At 45.1% G+C, this 19,811-nt stretch overlaps 1 protein-coding gene across 1 annotated transcript in view; it reads left to right on the plus strand.

Moving 5' to 3' along the window:
- Nucleotides 1-526: 526 nt before the first annotated feature.
- The window catches only part of CAMK2B (calcium/calmodulin dependent protein kinase II beta), a 275,191-nt gene continuing 255,906 nt past the window's right edge, over nt 527-19,811 (plus strand). The window contains exon 1 of the mRNA XM_070765550.1: nt 527-604. Coding sequence (XP_070621651.1) covers nt 540-604 — 65 coding nt within the window. The 5' untranslated portion in view covers nt 527-539. The remainder of the gene's footprint in view (nt 605-19,811) is intronic.

The following is a 19,811-nucleotide window of genomic DNA, read 5'->3' on the forward strand; positions in this document are numbered from 1 at the left end:
GCCTCGGGGGCTCCGTCACGCATCTGAGGGAGGCTTCCGGCCATTCCCTCCTCGGGGCAACTGGACGAAACCTGAGGGGAAGAGACCGGACCCCCACCCAACCCAGCCCAACGCAGAGGAAGGGGGCTCGCTGGAGACAACTAAGGGCGCAGGTGGGACTCCCAGCCCCGCAGGCGACTGCCAAGGCGACCCCCTCCGCCCCGTCGAAGTTGAGAGGCGCCGCCCGCGCGCGCGGCGACCCCCGGGTGGCCGCTTGGTGGCGGCCGGTCGCCCCTCCCTCTTTTCCCCCCCGGCAGCTCTCGCGGGCTCTGCCCAGTGCCGGGACCGCTGTTCGCTCCCTCTGCAGGGGCCGCGCTCCGCCACCGCCCGCAGCCAGGAGCGGCTCTTCCTTCCTCCCTTCCTCCCTTCCGCGGACCCCGTTGCTCGGCGCTTGCCTCGCCCCTTCCTCCTGCTCCCCGCCCCTTCTCCCCCTCCCCCCCCCCCGCTGCCAGCCGGAGCGGAGCCCGGGCGGCTCATTGCGGAGTGAAGCTGCAGCCGCGATGGCCACCACCGTGACCTGCACCCGCTTCACCGACGAGTATCAGCTTTACGAGGAAATTGGCAAGTAAGGAGCCGAGGCCGCGGGGTCCGACGGGGGCCAGAGGCGAAGGGGGTCCGCTCTGGCAAGCCGGGATCCCCTCGCCGAGCTCGACGCCAGCTTTCCCCGAGACCGGGCGGGCGGAGGCGGCGAAGGAAGGCAAGGAAGGCGAGACCCCCGCCGGTCTCCCCTCAGCGCCACCGTCCAGGCCCCGCGCGGCCCGTCCGGAGAGGCAGGCGGGCGTGGGGGGGGGATCCTTCGCCGCGCTGCGCTGCCATGACGCACGATGCAGAGCTGCGGCCGGAGGAGCCGCGAGAGGGGGAGCCGCGCAGCCCCCCGCTGCTCCCTCAGCCAGAGCCGCGCCGCCTCCTGCGGCTTCTCCGGCGCCCTCCGTCGCAGCTGGGGCCGGGGAGAAGGGCCGAGCCGCAGCTGCCTTGTGCTGCAGTGGCGGCCGTCGGGCTCCCCCCACCCACCCCCAGCGGCTCCCAAGCGGGCCGAGCGAGCACGTGGCGGCGCCGGGGCTGGAGAGGGATGCCCGAGCCTCTGCGCTCCTCTCCCTCGGCCGAGCGGGGCGGAGGGCGGCGGGTGCTGCTGCCGCTGCTTGTTGCGCGCCGGAGCGTGGGGGGGACGGGACGGGACGAAGGACGGACGCCCGGGGAAGCCCTACTGCTCCCGCTTCCTGGGCTCCCTGGGCGAAGCGGGCTGGTTGTCACTGCCTGGCAATTGGGGGGGGGGGATCTGCTAGGGAGGTCCAGAGCCTGAGAGGGGGCGGGTGGGCGGGGGCTCGCGGGGGCCGGGGGAAGAAGGCGCCCGGACTCGTCTTGGGAGCCTGGCGGGCAGCGGAGGGAGGGGAGGGGCTGGGCTGGGGGAGCGCCCGGGAGCCGGGCTTATTGCGTAACGCTGGGGAGGGGTCGGGGAGTCCGCCGCTCGCCCATTGGCGGGGCAGCCTTGGCTGCCTTCCGGAGGGACCGGGGAAGCCGCGCGCCGGGCGACTCCCCCTCCCCAATCCCGGGCTGACGGAGCGAGAGATTGTGTGGGCTTTCTCCGCAAGGGCTCGGCAGGGGGGAGCACTGGGCCATTTGGGCCCCCTCCCCCGTCCTCACTTCAAGACCCGCAGTTGGGCTAGAATTGCTCGGGAACGGCGGGCGCTCTTGCACCTGCTCAGAGGCTGTTGGAACCGACCCCAACCGGGATCCCGTCCCGATCTCTGCCTCGCTCGCTTGGCCAAGACGAGCCAAGCCACCGGGGCCGGGAGTTCCGGGGCTCGTAGCCCATGTGTGGGGAGCGGGTCCCCCCAACACGTGGGCGAAGACGGTCCGACCCCTTTAGTTGGGGCAGCCGGATCCCAAAGCCAGGGCTCCCCTTCCCGCTTCCCCCACTTGCTCCTCCTGGCGGATCCGCCGCCCGGCCCCTTTCTGCGGGGCTCCTCTGGCGGCCCGCTCGCCTCTACCCTAACCCTAACCCTAACTTAAGGGCAGCCAAAGGGGGAAGCGCCGGTTGTGGGTCGTTTTCCAACTCAGCTTCTCCCGGACCAAGATCTGTAGAAGAGAAGACTTCCCTCCATGCTCCTTTGCACTAAATACAGGTTGAAATTCCCAGATCCCTAAGCAAGATCTTCCTGGAGCTTTGGGGGAAAAGATCTGCATTCCTATCCGATAGATTTGGGTTTTAAAGCTAGGAGAGGAAAGCTGCTTTCAGGTTTCCTCCTGCACATCAGCCATCAGCCTTCTTTTCCTCCTTTGGTTGCTGCCTCCACTTCTCCCCCCTCCCCCCAAATGTGAATTCGCCTATAGTGGCAAAGTCAGGTTGGTGGCTACCTAAAGCATAAAGTAATTTCAGGGATTCCAGGGGTGGTTTGGGATGGCTGACCTCTTTGCTATGCTGAATGAGTGTGTGTGTTAGTGTGTCCATGTAAATGTATATTATATAACAGTGTTTCCCAACCTTGGCAACTTGAAGATATTTGGACTTCAACTCCCAGAATTCCCCAGCCAGCGAATGCTGGCTGGGGGATTCTGGGAGTTGAAGTCCAGATATCTTCAAGTTGCCAAGGTTGGGAAACACTGTTATATAACATACTGTGACAGTCTTAAAAAACAGCTGCTGATATAAAAGCCATGGAAACAGACTAAGCAGTGCTTTTTGCTGTGAATAATGGCATGGGAGAAGCAGAACAGCGGTGTGCAATGCAGAACAGTGATGTCTCAACTTGATATATTGTTCATTGTTCATTTAGTTTTTCAAGGGACACCAGAAGCTTTGAAGTCATCAACCCCCTCCCCCACTTGTTTGTTTGGTTTCCCCATTAAGACTTTTAAAGAGTGAGAAATAAAAAAAAAAAGTCTTAGCATGTATAAAATGCTTTTTATCCGTTTCACCTCTTGCCCATTTAGATTCTGAATTCAGATGGCTGTTGTGTCAATATAGAAGGCCAGCAATAATATTTGTTGGCTTAGGTGGTGTTGCAAATCGTGGGTTGTGGTCATAAATATCAAGTTTTTAAAAGCTGACAGGCTGTTTTCCCAAGATCAGCCTCTGTCCGGCACACATGCTTTTCAGCAAAATGAAAGAGGAGGAATTATGAGTCTGGATGCAACCCAAATCTGTCTTTTCATATCTCCTTTATAATGCAACTTCTCTTCTCTTTTTCCTCAATGCTTATCTGCATTTGTCAGGGTTTTTTTTAACCTGATCTAAAAGATTCCTAGAACCAAATCTAAAGTAGAAGAGAGAAAACAGGGTTTAAAAAAAAAAAAAAACAACCCCTTGAGACAAGATTTGAGCACTTCCCCAAATAAGATTTATGTCCACTGGGAATTCTTTCCCACTCACCCAGAATTAATTTTTGGCTTTGTACAATAGACAACCCCATAGAACTATGGTTATGCATGTGTATACTTGTGTTATTAAGAGATATAATATTCTTCCTTTATATAGTTGGGTAATATACTGTTACATACGTGCTAATAGCTAGTCCTTTCAGTATTAATTCTGTGCCAGGAATTCTGCATTGGCACCATGAGTGTTAGATTGATAACACGATTAAGCTCTCTTTTTTGGGTGGGAATTGCACGTGTGTGAGTTCCTTGATGGAAGAGGTATGGTGTGGCGGGTAAAGCTAAACTTGAACTGGGAAATCCCAGGTTGAATTCCACCAACAGCCAATAGAAATTCATTGTGTGATTTTGAGCCACTCTCTTTTTCAGCCAAACCCCCTTTTCAGGATCATTTTGAGGATAAAACAGAGATCCTCTTGTAAGCTGATATAAGCTTCTGGAGGGAAAGGGTGGGCTATAGATCTTCCCAAATAGTTCCAAAAAGAATTGGGGAGAAAAAGTGGATGGAACCAAATGGAAAAACAAGTGATTAAATTAAAATTATTGACAATTAACAGAACTGCTCCCCATACATTGAATTATTTCCCCTTCAAAATTATAATTCAGTGTATTAACTCTTAAAGAGACCTCTGAGTAAGGACCATATGCAGCCCTGATCTAACATAAGTCCACCTGTGGTGCTACCGTTTCCATGATTGGCTTCATTTCAGGGTCCATGGGCTTTTCTGCTGGTCGGGATGCGAATGCCGCCCCACTAACCTTCCCCAGTTTCTAATAGCTATACAGAGCTAACCAGATTACTGAATCACAGGTTAGTCACTTAGAGCAAACTCTAAGAAAGGATGTGAAACATCTTGGATCACTGGATCCACCTTTTCCATCCTGTACCTTATAAAGGTCTTGGATTTCGCCTTGCCTGTCATTGTCCCCAAAGTACTTTTTCAAAAGGCAACTGGACTTCCTTTGTTTTTTCCTTGAAGACATTTTGCGTCTCCTCCATAAACTGAAGAAGCATGTAGGATGAGAAGCAAAACATCTTCAAGAAAAAACCAAGCAACTCCAGTTGCCATTTGAGAAAGCATTTTTGGGACAACCATGAGCTGGATGACTGAGAATATCCATAGACACTTGTCTGTCATTCTTAACCAGGTTGGCTGAGGGAATAATAGGCTTTGGACTTCAATTCTTCTGAAGAATCTTGAGAAGTTTGGATCAGGAGATACACTGATGTAGTGGTAGACTAGAACCCCCTTTATGAAATATGTAGCAAAATATCCTCATTAGAACATGGCAGTTTTTCTTCTTTGTCCTAAAATCAACCTTCGTTATTTTGTTATAACTATCTTGGTTTCTTAGCTAGGTCTTTTTTTTTTAGTGGTTGTAGTCTGTAATTCTGGTCAGTCAGCAATTACCAAATGCAACAGTTCAGAAGCCTTTCACTCCCAAAGATGATCCTTAATTTTAACCCAGCAGAAGGAGTTTGTAGCTTCTCAACAATGGACATTGATGCCTTTATGTAATGTTAGGACTTGGATTTAATGGGTTTATGAGATTTTCATATGCCTCAGAGGAAGAAACGCTATTATGTTGATACTGTTACATTGATGTGACAAAATGAGAACTCCAGTGTCTCCAGTGACCATCTTATCCATCCATCCTCTGACTATTGCTGCTGGATGGGATTGTCCTGTCTTCTCTAAATCAGGGGTCCCCAAACCCTTGGTGTGCAGACCAGCACTGGGCTGCACAAACAAGCAAAGCCCCATCAGCAGAATGCAGTGAGCACATGAAACCACAGCCCCTCTCCACAGTTCCTGGTGCCTAAAGGTTGGGGGCTGCTGATCTAAGTAACTGTTTGTACTTGAACCCAGCTGGGATTTGAAATTTGACAGCAGGGCTGTTCTTGAGACATTTTGTTCCTGGAGGTGAAGAAGTTGTTCTTGCTGTCACAATTCCTGGGGCTGATTCTGCCATAAGACAGAGTGAGGTAGTGGGCCCAGAAAGCAATTGTGGAGCACAGGAAGCTGATCATGTTCTCTCTGGGTTACACAGTAATACAGATCGTCCTTAAACTACAACTGTTCATTTAGCAAACATTTGAAGTTACAGTGGCACCGAAAAAAAAGCCTTACGACTGTTTCTCTCAGGAAGGTGGCAGCTGCTTCATGGTCGTCTGATCCAAATTTGGGCACCTGGCCATAGATATGTGTTTATGAGGAAATTGCTGTGTCCTGGGCTCATGTAATCACTGTTTGTGGCCTTTCCAGCCAGCTTCCGACAAAGATAAGTCAATGGAGGTAGTCTGAGTAGTTTAATGACTGACATGATTCACTTAACCATCATGGCAAAAACATCGGGCTTTAACCAACACCTTGCTTAGCAACAAAAATTCTGCTCCCAATTGTGATCGTAAGTCAAGGACTACCTATATAGTGTTACCCCTGAATTAAATTGCTCCCCAAAAGTAAAAGACATGGCTCCTTAGACAGCAATTCCCTTTCTCTTCCAGCTGTTCCATATGGAAGGCAATCTAAGTAAGCAACGTTTTTTGCAGGATTCTGTTCCTAATTATTGTACTAGAGTCAATACTTGGACCATGGTGCACCCTAAGTTAAACTATTTGGATGTCTGCTGAATTTAACAGATGTAACATAAACATCCATAACTCAATGATTATCGATAAAAGTTCTTCACAGGCTGCCAAACTTTAGTTGGATTTTCCTTTTGTCCCCACCTGTGCCAGCTCTGTTCCCCATCAAATCTAGGTAGAGTTGGCACTTATCAGTAGTGGGGTCTGAAACCTGTTGCTACCGGTTCGTGCTTGGACTTGCACATTTGCGCAATGTGCAGAAGTCTCCCAGGCAGGTGGGCAGAGCTTCCCACTGTCACAGCTACCAGTTTGCAGAACCAGGCCAAACCAGGAGCAACCCACCGCTGGTACTTATGTAAAAGAACCTCAGGAACCCCAGGGCTAAAACCAATAAGTTAGACCATGTGTTTCTCAATCTCAGCAATTTTTAAAGAGTGTGGCCTTCAACTCCCAGAATTCTGGGAGTTGAAGCCCACACATCTTAAAAGTAGTTGACATTGAGAAACATTGTGTTAGTACAAAAGATAGCTGAAGAAAGCTGAAAGGCAAAGCATTTCTGTTAAAATCTACGTGGCTATATCCATGAAGTTACCAGGAGTTTAATTTGGTTTGAAGAGGGTCTTTACAGTCTTTCTTAGTATCCGCGGAGAAGAAAGCAAGAAGTAGAATTTAGAATTTTGGTGGCTATGAATTTACTAGATGAAGAAGGATAGGTGAGAGAAATTGCTTTTACAGTTTTGTATGGTTTAGGTCACAGAGTTTATTAGCATTACATACTATAACTGAAGAATATCTTTTTTTGGAAAAGATAGGTTTCCTTTCCCTTGTTCTATCCTTTTTTTAAAGGCATGCTTACAAGCGAACATAATTGAATGCACCTCCAGATCAGTTTTATCTAGAAAAGTATATATTGCATATGATATTTATTTATTTATTAGATTTGTATGCCGCCCCTCTCTGCAGACTCGGGGCGGCTCACAACAATAATAAAACAATATACAGAGAACAAATCTAATATTTAAAATCTAAAAACCCATTATTTAAAATAACATACAACACAAGCATACCATACATAAAACTATATAGGCGTGGGGAGAAATGTTTCAATTCATGCCTGATGGCAGAGGTGGGTTTTAAGGAGTTTGTGAAAGGCAAGGAGGGTGGGGGCAATCCTAATCTCCGGGGGGAGCTGGTTCCAGAGGGTCCGGAAGGCTCTTCCCCTAGGTCCCGCCAGACGACATTGTTTAGTCAACGGATCTGGAGAAGGCCAACTCTGTGGGACCTAACCGATCGCTGGAATGTATTGTAAAGATACTTCTGCTGGATGTTGGCTTTCACTTTGCCCCACGTAAGGTTGGTGGGATAATGCATGCATTGCATCCTTGAATAATGTAGTTTGAAAATGGTTGGATTATTTATCTTTATCTATGCCATCATTATGCAAGCTAAAATTGGTTTATTTTCAAATATATGGCGAACATCTCCAACCCCCATGTATAAACAAGATGGAATGCATTAGATTTGTCTCTCTTAAGAACGAGGAATATGTCTGTAGCGTGAAGAAGGAGACATGCCCACAGCTGGTAAAAGAACTGAGTAAGATCTACCGGCTGTAAATGAAGTCTTAAAAAAAACAAAAATAATCAAAATAATAATTATGACATACTTCTACGTAACCTGATTTCAATTTTTAAAAATATTTCTCATGAATGATACTTTTTATTTTTGTTTGCTGTTTAACTGAGCTGGGCCAAGCTCAACATTCCATGAGAGGTCTCTCCCAAGTTTGGAAGACATAATTGAAAAGCCTTGTTTTATAAAGGAATTTGGAGCAGGCTCACTCGGAGTCAGCTTTTTAGATGTTTTAATCCTGGGTTAGCAAGAGCTCAGAGGGACAGTCAAGACTCTGGCAGATTTGTTTTGGATTGTTTGTAATTTCTAGATTGTGTTTGGAGCTATTCACCCTATAGAGTTCACTTTAATGGTACAGTGGTACTTTAGGTACTCTCTACTTAAGAACGCCTCTACTTAATAACTTTTCTAGATAAGAACCGGGTGTTCTAAATCTTTTGCCTCTTCTTAAGAACCATTTTCTACTTAAGAGCCTGAGCCCGGAAAAATTTCCCAGGAAATTTGAGAGCGGCATAAAGGCCTGCCCAGTTTCCTGCCATTCCCCCTGGGTTTCTCTCTTTGCCGCAGTGTATGGGAGTCAGCCTCGCGCCGGGTGTATGGGAGGCGCGTGTTCCTTCTCGATGCATCAGAGTCCCTCTTTTTTTTAAGCCTTAAAGTTTTGGATTTTTTTGATTCCCCTCACCTCACCTTCTTCCTTCGGCAGTGACTATCCTCCTCCTCTTCTTCCTCCTCCTCCTCCCACCCAAATTCCGAGCTTTTATTTCTTTCCTAATAGGTTGGCATGCACTATTTGCTTTTACATTGATTCCTATGGGAAAAATTGCTTCTACTTACAAACTTTTCTAGTCACGGAACAAATTAAGTTCTTAACTAGAGGTACCACTGTATATGTTAGTTAGGGCAATGAAGGCCAATAGTCTCATATTGGAGGAAGGTGATAAAACAGGACATGTCAATAGTTGCTTTCCTATTTCTCATTCATTGACATAGGTCAGTGATGATGAAACGTTTTTGGCTCTGGTGCCAAAAGGGCACTCATGTGTGCGATAGCGTGCATGCACATCCTGCACCCATAACGGAGTGCCCTCCTCCTGTGCAGGTGCACAACTGCCGTGCTGTCCCCTGTGCATATGTACAACACCCTTGCTCCCAGCCCCCACCACACGTGCACACAGGCCTCACTTCCAGATGGTCCCTTGGGCCATTTTGTGCTGTCCCAAGGCTTCAGGAAAGCCTTCTGAAACCTGGTCACAATGAAAAATGGGCAAACGGGCCAACTGGAAGTTCAGAAATGATCTGCCAGCTGGCGCATTGAGCTGTTTTTCAGGAGGCTTTCCTGAAGCCTGGAGAGGGTGAAAACAGGTGAAAAGAAGGCCGAAAATCAGCTTGCCAGCACACGCACGCATGCTGGACCCTTGGGTGCCCTCAGACATGGCTCCGCGTTCCACCTGGGGCACATGTGCCATAGCTTTGCTGACATAGGTTGTGTAAATAATGTTAAATGCACAAGAAGAATGCAGTTTTTATTGATTGTGCGCAATTGGTTGACCGCAACAGTCTACAGGTAGCCCTCAACTTACAAAAAAATGTTTAATGATGGTTTTGAATATTCAACAACACTGAGAAAAAAGTGTTTTACGTCTGTTTTTCCAAGTTACAACCATTGTAGCATCCCCAGGGTCACATGAACAAAATTCGGACACTTGACAACTGACTCATATTAATGACAGTGGCCGTGTCCCACTTGATCCCCTTTGTGATCGTCTGACTAGTCAATCCAGATTCATTTAACAGTCATATTACTAACTTAACAACTGCAGTGATTCATTTAACAACGGTGGCAAGAAAGGTTGTAAAATGGGGCAAAATTCACTTAACAAATGTCTTGCTTACCACAGAAATGTTGGGGTCAATTGTGGTGATAGGTCAAGGGCTACCTCTGTTCAGTTTTTTTAATTGGACTTGGTGCTTTCCATGATTGGGTGATACAGGATAGTAGCTTCAGAGATGTCATGGTGATCCCAGGAATTCCCCCACCCATTTAGTCCCAGTGGGATATGAAAATTGTCTTCTGTGTGAGTTGGATGCCTGTCAGGAACTCTTTACCATTGTGACAAAGAAAAGGGAATACTGACTTGTTGACAGATTGGTTTCAATAATGTTTGTTGCCCAAACCACAGTGACTTTACACATAACACAAAATCCTAAAGTACAGTTTGTGTATCACAGTGTCTGTGTTCGCAAATCACAAATCTCAGGTGGCGCAGTGGTTAGAGTGCACCATTGCAGGCTACTTCAGCTAACTACTAGCTGTAGTTCAGCAGTTCAAATATCACCATCGGCTCAAGGTTGACTCAGCCTTCCATCCTTCCAAGGTGGGTAAAATGAGGACCCAGATTGTTGGGGGCAATATGCTGACTCTGTAAACCGCTTAGAGAGGGCCGTAAAAGCACTGTGAAGTGGTATATACTTAGTCTAAATGCTATTGATATAAATCACATTATGGCTTAGCCACAATCAGTGTTCACCCTGGCAAAGTTTCTTTTTAGTTCATTACATAGTTTTGGTTGATCTCCCAGGTGTTACGCTTAGCTGCTGTTGTAGTTGAAACACAGGAAGTATGTTCACGTAACACACATATCTATGCTTAACCTAACCAGCATACTCAACTCAACTTGGGAGTTCTAATTGCACCCTGAACCATAAATTAGTAAAGTAAGAAACTAGGTTTCATTGAAACATAGTTGGTAGTTTGTGGTTAAACATTTCTTGGTCCATCATGTGTCTTGCTGCAAAGTACCATGTGTACTGGGGGCTGCCTTTGATGTGTAAAAGCCACATTATGTTACAATATATTAAGGGAGCTCTTGCTTTAAAGCACATGCCTAGGATTATATGTATAAATCTAAAACGAAATATGTAGCTGTTGGTGGATGCTGTCCATCATCTTTTGCAGCCCAACAACATGGTAACCATCTGTGTGCTGTACATTCTGCCTTATTTATGTAGGGTGTCATTTCACTCTTCTCTTTCCCTCCCCCCTCTTTCTTTCTCCCTCCCCCCCTTTCCCTCCCTCTCCCCCTCCCCACAATTCTTTGGGCTGATCTAATTAACGAGGAAACTGAATGGAGTGTGAAAGGCTGAGAAAACAGGACAGATTGGGTCTATCTTGCAGAATGTGGTTAAACCCCCCCCCCCCAATTCCGGTAGTAGTGTGAGGGGAAAGCTTTGCTGGAATCTGTTTGCTGCAAGGGCCATTCAAATTAGTTCATGCTCAGATGTAATGCAGTGAAGAAATTTACTGACAACCTGATGAAGGGCCCAGGCAGCCAGCGGTCATGTATTTCTTGAGAAATAACTGCATTGAGAGTTGGTCAGAACTGAGCAAGAATTGAAGGAAGAAAAAAAAACCCAAAACCAGAGGTTAATAGAAAACAAGGAATATGAAATGTGGAGAGAGAATCTAGTATTTGAGACTGGAGAAACAAAAAGAGGGGGGGGGGGGAAGGACAGGAGGGAGGAAAATACTAGTTTCTATCTTAATGCATGAACAGATGGAAACTGACGCTAAAGGAAATCACCTCTTTCACCCCCATTCTTAACAATGAAGATAATTAACTATTAAAACCTTCTTTAACAGTGCAATGCATTTAGAGGTTTTTTAAAAAGCAAATACTGAAATTAAAAATACTCCTTTGGAAATGAGCAAATGGACTTGAATAAAGATGCTTGGGATTAATAGACTTTCTTTTCAGAAAAACGGGCATTAACTGTGTGGCCTGTATAGCTGATAGCCAGGTCCTAGGCTTTAAGGAGTGTCCATCTCCTTCTCCTTGGTATAGATAATTGGGCAGGAGAGTTTCTGTCATTTCATAATCTAGGGACAGATAGTCCTCGATTTACGACAACAATTGAGCTCAAAATTTCTGTTTCTAAGTGAGATAATTGTTAAATGAGTTTTGCTCCATTTTACAACTTTCTTCCCAAAGTTAAGTGAATCACTGCAGTGGTTAAGTTAGAAACACATTTAAGTGAACCTGCTTCCCCTTTGACTTTGCTTGCTGGAAGGTCATAAAAAATGATTGCATGACCCCGGCTGGGACATTTCAAGGTCATAAATAGGAGTCACTTGCTAAGCAAGTGGCTATGGGGGCTGCTGCGACACTCAATTGTGGATAACTCATAAATCACTTTTTTCAGTGCATTGTAACTTTGAATGGTCTGAGTCTGAGGAATAGGGCGGCAAAGAAAGAAAGAGAAAGAAAGAAAGAAAGAACCAGAAAGCCCCTGCCAAAATAGAAAATAAGTGGGATTTGCATGCATTCTAAGCTATGGGTTTGTAATTGGAGGAACCACATGCCAGTATACATCATGGGCCATTAAGAGATGATGAATGTTCCTCTTTTAGTAGGCTTTTAAGGGAGCCATCCTCTTTCCTTGGAATTTAGCCCACTTTGCAAAGCGGTCCTCCTTTTCTGTGAAGTTGTATGTTGCTTGGAGCACAGTTAATTGAAGATTGTCTTCTAAGAGAACTGGAGGCCTCTGTGGTATAGGATGCTTTTGATGAGCGGGACAATGGGAATAACATGGACGTCTCTGTCTATATGTGCACACCCATTTTGATGTCTCTGTATTTTATAAATGGTTTGGGATGTGCTTCCAAAGAATAAAAAGAATGGAGACACATTCCACAAATCGCTCAAGTAAGAATAGCAACTGAAAATGTGAGCTGTGGCAGTTTTGCCTGCTTTGACAAGGTTGGATTTTATCATTACCGGCAATCCTCAACCCATGACCACAATTGATGTTGTTAAATGAGTAATTTGTTAAGTGAGTTTTGCCCCATTTTACAACCTTTCTTGCCACAGTTGTTAAGGTAATCACTGCGGCTGCTAAATTAATAACCTGGTTGTTCAATAAATCTGGCTTCTCCATTGATTTTGCTTGCAAAAGGCCTTGGGACATAGCAATGGTCATGATCATGGGGATGCTTCAGAAGTCGTAACTGAAAATTGGTCACGTGTGACTTTCTTCAGTGCCATTGTAACTTTGAATGGTCGCTAAATGAACTGTTGTAAGTCAAGGATTACCTGTATTAACATAACGTTGGTTTTTTTTATGAACTTCTGGAGAAAAAAGAATAATCTACTGCATCCCACTTTTAAAGTAAAATATAAGTCTCTTCCTTAAAGGTCACTGTAGTCCAGGCTGGGTTCGTAGGTGAGTGATTGCAACTTACCAAGCTTCAACTGAGACAAGAGTGAAAGTTCCAAAGTCATCAGCTTCTAAGGGAGAATTACAACCCAAATCATTAGGCTCTTAGTCCAGCAACTTTGTCACAACACCACACTGGCCTCCAAGTGACTTCACTTATAAAAAATAATACAGAGTAGCTCGCTGCAAACTCAGTGCCAAGTCAAACAACCCCAAGACCCTTAACCTGGCAGCATGGGGTGCGCCTGTGGTTATGGGCAATTATGTCACGTTGCTTGTAGTCATCATGACTACGGATAATGGTTATATCTAGGGGTGGGTTCTGGCTTATCTCGCTGCCAGTTCACTTCCTGACACGATGTGCGAATGTGTGCACGCAGGTGCATATGCAGTGCTAAAAACTTACGGCACCGCCGAGAGCCAGTTCGGGGACATGTCCAGCTGGCCATTGGTTCCAGTTTGGCAAGCAGAGGGCAATTTCTGCTACTGGTTCTATAGAACCAGTCCGAACCGGCAAGAACCCACCTCTGGTTAGGCCTGCATGGACACACCTTCATTTAATAGCAACAGTCTTAATATCTTTGGAAAATAGCATAAAAATAGATTGTGAAGCTTGAAAGTCAGATGTTGCCTTGCAGAATCTCTTAGTTTACAAGATAAGTATTTGGGAGATTTCCCTGGTGTCCAGACAGAGGCAACGCTGTTCACTCCCCAAAGTTGGAAACGTTGAAGAACATTATGATTTAACTGAAAAGCTAAGCCAAGTCCACATTGGGATCCTAATCTTCAGCCAGTGGTTTAACTGCTGCATTGCCCTGATTTTGTAGTCACAAACTTCTTAACGGGCCTAGCAGTTAAGATGCTGGGTTTGTCAACTGAAAGGTCACCAGTTCGAGACCAGAGTTCAGGTGGTCATTGACTTAACAACAGTTTGTTTAGTGACTCTTCGAAGTTACAACAGCACTTAAAAATAGTGACTTATGACTATTTTCCACACTTAAACCATTGCAACATTCATTGTTCAGATACTTTGCAACTGGCTCATATTTATGATGATTGCAATTTCCGGGGGTCATGTGATCAACTTTTGCAACCTTCTGACAACCAAAGTCAATGAGGAAGCCAGGTTCACTTAATCTTGTTGCTGAATTGACTGCAGTCCTTCACTTAACAGCTGTGGCAACAAAGGAGATTAAAATGGAGCAAAACTCACTTAGCAATAGCAATTGCACTTAGACTTATATACCATTCCAGAGTGCTTTACAGCCCTCTCTAAGCGGTTTATAGTCAGCATTTTGCCCCAAACATTCTAGGTCCTCATTTTACCAACCTTAAAAGGATGGAAGGCTGAGCCAATCTTCAGCCGGTGAAATAGTGGTGAATAGAATGCAAATATTGCATTTTAACCACTGCACCACCATGGATCTCGACTTAACAACTGTCTTGCTTAGTATCAGTAATTTTGGATTCAGCCAAGGTCATAAGTTGAGGACTACCTGCCCATATGATGGGGTGAGCTCCACTTCGTGCCTCAGCTCCTGCCAGCGCTCCTGCTCCTGCCATACTAGCAGTTAGAACACATGCAAATACAAGTAAATAAATAGGTACCATTTTAATGTTAAGGTAACGGCATTCTGGTATCTTGGCGTACACTGGCCATATGACTGCTGAAACATTTTCGAACAACGCTGGCTTCCTTTATCCAGTTTAACAGGCTGAATTTAGGCAGGTTGCTTAAATCGATCAGTGAAAGAACCAGAGCTGCATTCATACAACCTACACAATTTTGTGTATCAATTGCTGATGATTCCAATTTGAGGCAAATTCAGACAATGAGTTAATTTAGGATCACCCTTAAATGGGTGGTGAACACTGTCCTCTTTAGCTTATAAATGCCTGGATCCATGAGTCATTTATAAAGGAAGCCCAGATATAAAGGTTTCAGTATTTGGAGTCTTCTGGCTCATGATGACCTTGTACACTTCATTTGAAACCACTGACCTCGCTTTAGTCATCATTTCCTGAGAAAACAAGTTGCACCGCATTGTTCAACTGTGAGGGACATAGGCTAAATTAAATGACAAATAAGCATATACGCCCCATATATTTATAGAGCTTTCCGTAAATATGGAATACTCTCCTCCCTCTAGAAGTATTTGAAGCCCCCACCTTGCTGCAGTTTCGTAAACATGCGGCAGCTGTTTTATTCCAATATACTTCCACTCGCAGCTGTCTGACTGTGGGCATCTATCTTGGGTTTTATTTTTCCTTTTATCTCGTGGTTAGTTTTGGGCTTTATATTTATTACTGTGTTTTTCTTTTGGCTTGGACTTCTATGGTGCCCAGGATCCCTTGGGATTGTGGTGGGTTTGTAAGTATTGTTAATAAGCAAATAAAACTAAGGGGTAAAACCATCCTTTATAAAAGAAAGTGGCTTTTCCCTCCACTTTTAAATGAACAATAGGGGGCTGTAAGAAAGAGAGAGAGCAGCTCCTGTAGTGCTTAGAATGTGGATTCTGCTGTCAACTTAAGGCCCTGTCTTAGCTCTCTCTATCCCAGCTTTGATGTTGCAAGAATAATGCAGTAGACAGGTTGTTATAAGGATTACAGCTAGATTGTGCATTGGACAGTAAACACTCCAAAATACTACATAAGGGTTGTTGTTAAAGAAATCTCTGGCTGAATTACAATTCCTAGCACTCAGCTAGCTTGACCAATCACAAGAGAACTCGCTAGAAGACGTAGCTCAGCAACATCTCAGGTTGCATCGCTGCACAGCATCTCAGGATGCTATAGGTCGCCCCTGAATGCATTGAAACATCCTCTTTGCCCAAATGAGATTTCATACTTAGAGTCCCAGCTCAGATTAACAGAGTTGGAAGGGACCTTGGAGGTCTTCTAGTCCAACCCTCTGCTTAGGCAGGAACTCCTCTATCATTTCAGACAACTGGTTGACCCATCTCGTCTTAAAAACGTCCAGTGTTGGAGCATTCACAACTTCTGGAGCAGGGGTCCCCAAACTTTTTACACAGGGGGCCAGTTCACTGTCCCTCGGACTGTTGGAGGGCCGGACTATAACCTATGAACAAATCCCTATGCACACTGCACATACCTTATTTTAAAGTAAAAAACAAAATGGAAATGTACTATTTAGAGTGGGGGGGGGAAGTCTGAAATTCATATATGTTTATGTTTTGTTTTTAATTTTCTTTTGTTAACATCTGATTGTCTATACAAGTTTTTCTTCGCTTATAGAAAAATGTATAAAGAAAGATGGAAGCACTTTGGCATAATGGTTAATAAGTTAGAAATGTAATTGGTGTTGTACTTTTTAAAGGAGGGAATTTAATTAAAAGAAAATGAATGTAACTGGATGACAAAATTAGAAAAAAAACTTTTGCAACTTTTTTGATGATTGATATTAGTTACTAACAAAATACCACATTTTATTCATGGAAAATTAGATGTGCTCCTGTCACTCACCTGCGGGCCGGATAAATGGCCTCAGCGGGCCACATGCGGCCCACGGGCCATAGTTTGGGGACCGCTGTTCTGGAGGCAAGCTGCTCCACTGATTAATTGTTCTCACTGGTATGAAATTCCTCCTTAGTTTTACCTTGCTTCTCTCCTTGATTAGTTTCCATACCTTGCTTCTTGTCCTGCCTTCAGGTGCTTTGGAGAATAACCAGACTTCTGTGGGATAGGAGTGATGGCTGGACTTTGGATCATGTGCCCACCTTCTTTTAATGGGAGTTGTGTCAGCTCCATGACAGATAGCTTTCTTTACAAGTAATCCTTGACTTATGACCACAATTGTGACCACAGTGTGTTGCTTAACTAAGTGATGGTTAAATCAATTGTGCTTTTTATGCCTTTTTTGCCATTTATTTGTTTTATTTATTTAATCAATTTTTAATGCCACCCTTTTCCTTAGACTCAGGGCGGCTTACAACATGTTAGCAATAGCACTTTTTAACAGAGCCAACATAATGCCCCCACAATCTGGGTCCTCATTTTACCCATTTCGGAAGGATGGAAGGCTGAGCTGGTGATGAGATTTGAACCAATGACCTGCAGATCTACAGCCAGCTTTAGTGGCCTGCAGTACTTCACTCTACCTGCTGCGCCACCTCGGCTCTTCTATATCGGCCATGGTCATTGCAGCACCCTAAAGTCACATGATCAATATCTGTAACCTTCCCAGCTGATTCCCAGCAAGAAGTATCAATGGGGAAAGCTGAATTTAGTTAATGGCAACATGGTTTACTTAACAACTGGAAACATTTGCTTATCAACAGAGGCAAAGAAGGGCAAAATTCACTTAATGGCCTTGCAATCAGTGGAAATTTTGGTCTCAATTATGGTTGTAAGTTAAGCACTATCTGTATATCTGTAATAAAGCAAGTTCTGGGTAATTACTCCTTTCTGGTTTATCTTAGGTGCCACCTTGATTGGTTTCTTCCTATGACACCTTTCCTGTAAGAGGGAGTCATATTTTCTTGGCCAATCCTGAACCATAGCAGGTTGCATCTTTGATTAGATTCCAATCATCAAAGAAATTTCCTGGCAATTAGAACAATTAATCAGTGGAACAATTTGCCTTCAGAAGTTGTGAATGTTCCAAGACTGGAAGAGATTGGACAACCATTTGTCTGAAATGATGTAGGGTTTTCTGCCTGAGTAGGGGGTTGGACTAGAAGACCTCCAAGGTCCCTTCCAACTCTGTTATTCTCTTCTGTTCTATAACAGGAAAAAGAAATGAATAAACAAGAGAATACTTTAAATCCTCCCCCTTGCCTTGGATTAGATTATTAAGTGTTGTTTAAGTGTGGTTGTATGGAGGTGAGCAGCTACTTTCCACTGCAGTGGACTCTGTGCTGAAAGAATCCCACTAAAGAATCTACTGCAGCAGTGCCCCAAAGGTGCTTTTTTGAGAGGCAAATGGACTTTCTTGGTTTTCTTTTAAGACGTTTCACTTCTGATCCAAGAACCAGAACTGAAGAAGCATCTTGAATGAGGAGCGAAACATCTTTAAAGAAAAACAAGGAAGTCCATTTAACTCTTGAGAAAGCACCTATGGGAGAACCATGATCTCGATGACTGAGAATCTCCCATAGACAGGCTGCAGCAATGGTTAAATTTAGTTACTTAATCTTGGGCTGATAATTCGTTGTTACAAAGAAAATTGTACATGTTTTAAATTATCCTTTTATGTGAAAAAAGAGGGTTTGTGTGAATAGAAATAGGTTCCAAATGCAAAAGTTACTTTTCAAGATAATAACTTAGCCTAGAATAGGGGTGTCCAAACTTTGGCAACTTTAAGACTTATGGACTTCGACTCCCAGAATTCCCCAGCCAGCCATTCTGGTAGTTGAAGTCTGCAAGTCTTAAATTGGCAGGGTTGAATGCCTCTGAACTAGAATGTCCAAGAAATAACACCCAGGAAACACAAAACACCAGGAGATTGGTAGTGCATTTTCCAATTAACAGATTTTATTAAAAGCCAATGCCTTTTGTTGAAATACGTTAGTTGGAAAAGGTGCTACTGGGTTTAGGAATTTTTTTTTACCACCATAACATCGGTCTCCTCTTAGGAGGGGAAAATCATAGGCAAACCAACCAAAAACCAAAAACAGAATTTACTCTCAGATGGAAGATCTAGCCATGATGGGACTTGGAAAGTATTTAAGGGTTAAGTACAATTATTCATTCTGCATCCTGGGTGGAGCCAGCAGTCAGGATGGGTTGTCCTTGTCCACTCAGAATGATGACCGTGTCTGTTGGGGTTTTTTTTGCCAGGATCCGCCCTGCTAAGCCTCAGCTTCAGCTCGGCCCTTCAGCAGGATGGACGTGGCAAACTCAGCTCCCATCCTCAATGCTTTATTTCTACACCTAAAGCACACAGATTTTGTCACGGTGATTTGGGCTTCTCAAATTCCATCTAAAGAGCCTGAAGATTTGGCAGAGCTTCAGCTCTAGTACATTTTTTGATGAGTGGTCATCCATGCACTGTGGCATAGACCACTCAGGTCTGCCACGGCCTCTTAAAGCACTTTCTTTCACACGGCAGTCTAAGAGGGGCTTCGGCTCCATTTGCGAAGCGGCAGCTGCCATTTTTCTACCTAATTGCACCACACCATCCCTGGGGACAGGGGACGCTAGGGTGACATTATGCAACCATTTCTCACTGAAGTCACCTTTCCAGTGCTCTGGTCGTGAGGGCTTGCTACCCTCCAGCCATTGTTTCCATTACTGATCAAAGGGAGTTGGTTGCCTCCTTCTGAGATGATGCTCAGCAAGGGGTCATTGGTACCAACTAACCGCCTGGCGATTGAGTGGAATGTCCTAAAATGACAGGATTGTTACCCGGAGGTGATCCTCGCCACACAGTCGTCTCGCCATCTGTCCACTGAGAGGTTCTACTCCGTGTCATGGACGGCCTTTTGTTCCTGGTGCACATTGGAGGGTCTCTTGCCATTAAGGGTTCCCCTCCCAATTCCTGCAACAGTGATTAACCAAGGACCTCTCAGCAAACTCACTTCGCAGACAGGTTGCAGCGTTCTCCTTGGTTCTGTCTTGCAACCAGGTAAAATCCCTTGCACAGTTCCCTACGGTTCATCACTTTCTACTGGGGGGAGCCTTCTAACTTACTCCTCTGGTGATTCACCATTATTTGACCTGGGACCTACCAAAGGTGCTAAAATCCCTCATGGGTCCCCCCCATGAGTCGCTGAGGAAAGCATTGCTCTACCATCTGTCTTAGAAGGTTACCTTCCTGGTTGCCATAATGTCTGAGCAAAGGATCTCCGAGCTATCCACACTCTTGGTTCGGAAGGACCTCTGCATGTTCCATCTCGATTGGCTAGTTCTCCATTTGGACCCCTTGTTTTATCCCGAAGATACATTATTCTTTTCATTGGGCACAGAAACTCGTTCTGCCTTCCTTCTGCTCGCATCCCAC

Source organism: Erythrolamprus reginae, chromosome 12 (assembly GCF_031021105.1).
Source record: "Erythrolamprus reginae isolate rEryReg1 chromosome 12, rEryReg1.hap1, whole genome shotgun sequence".
Lineage (NCBI taxonomy): Eukaryota > Metazoa > Chordata > Lepidosauria > Squamata > Dipsadidae > Erythrolamprus > Erythrolamprus reginae.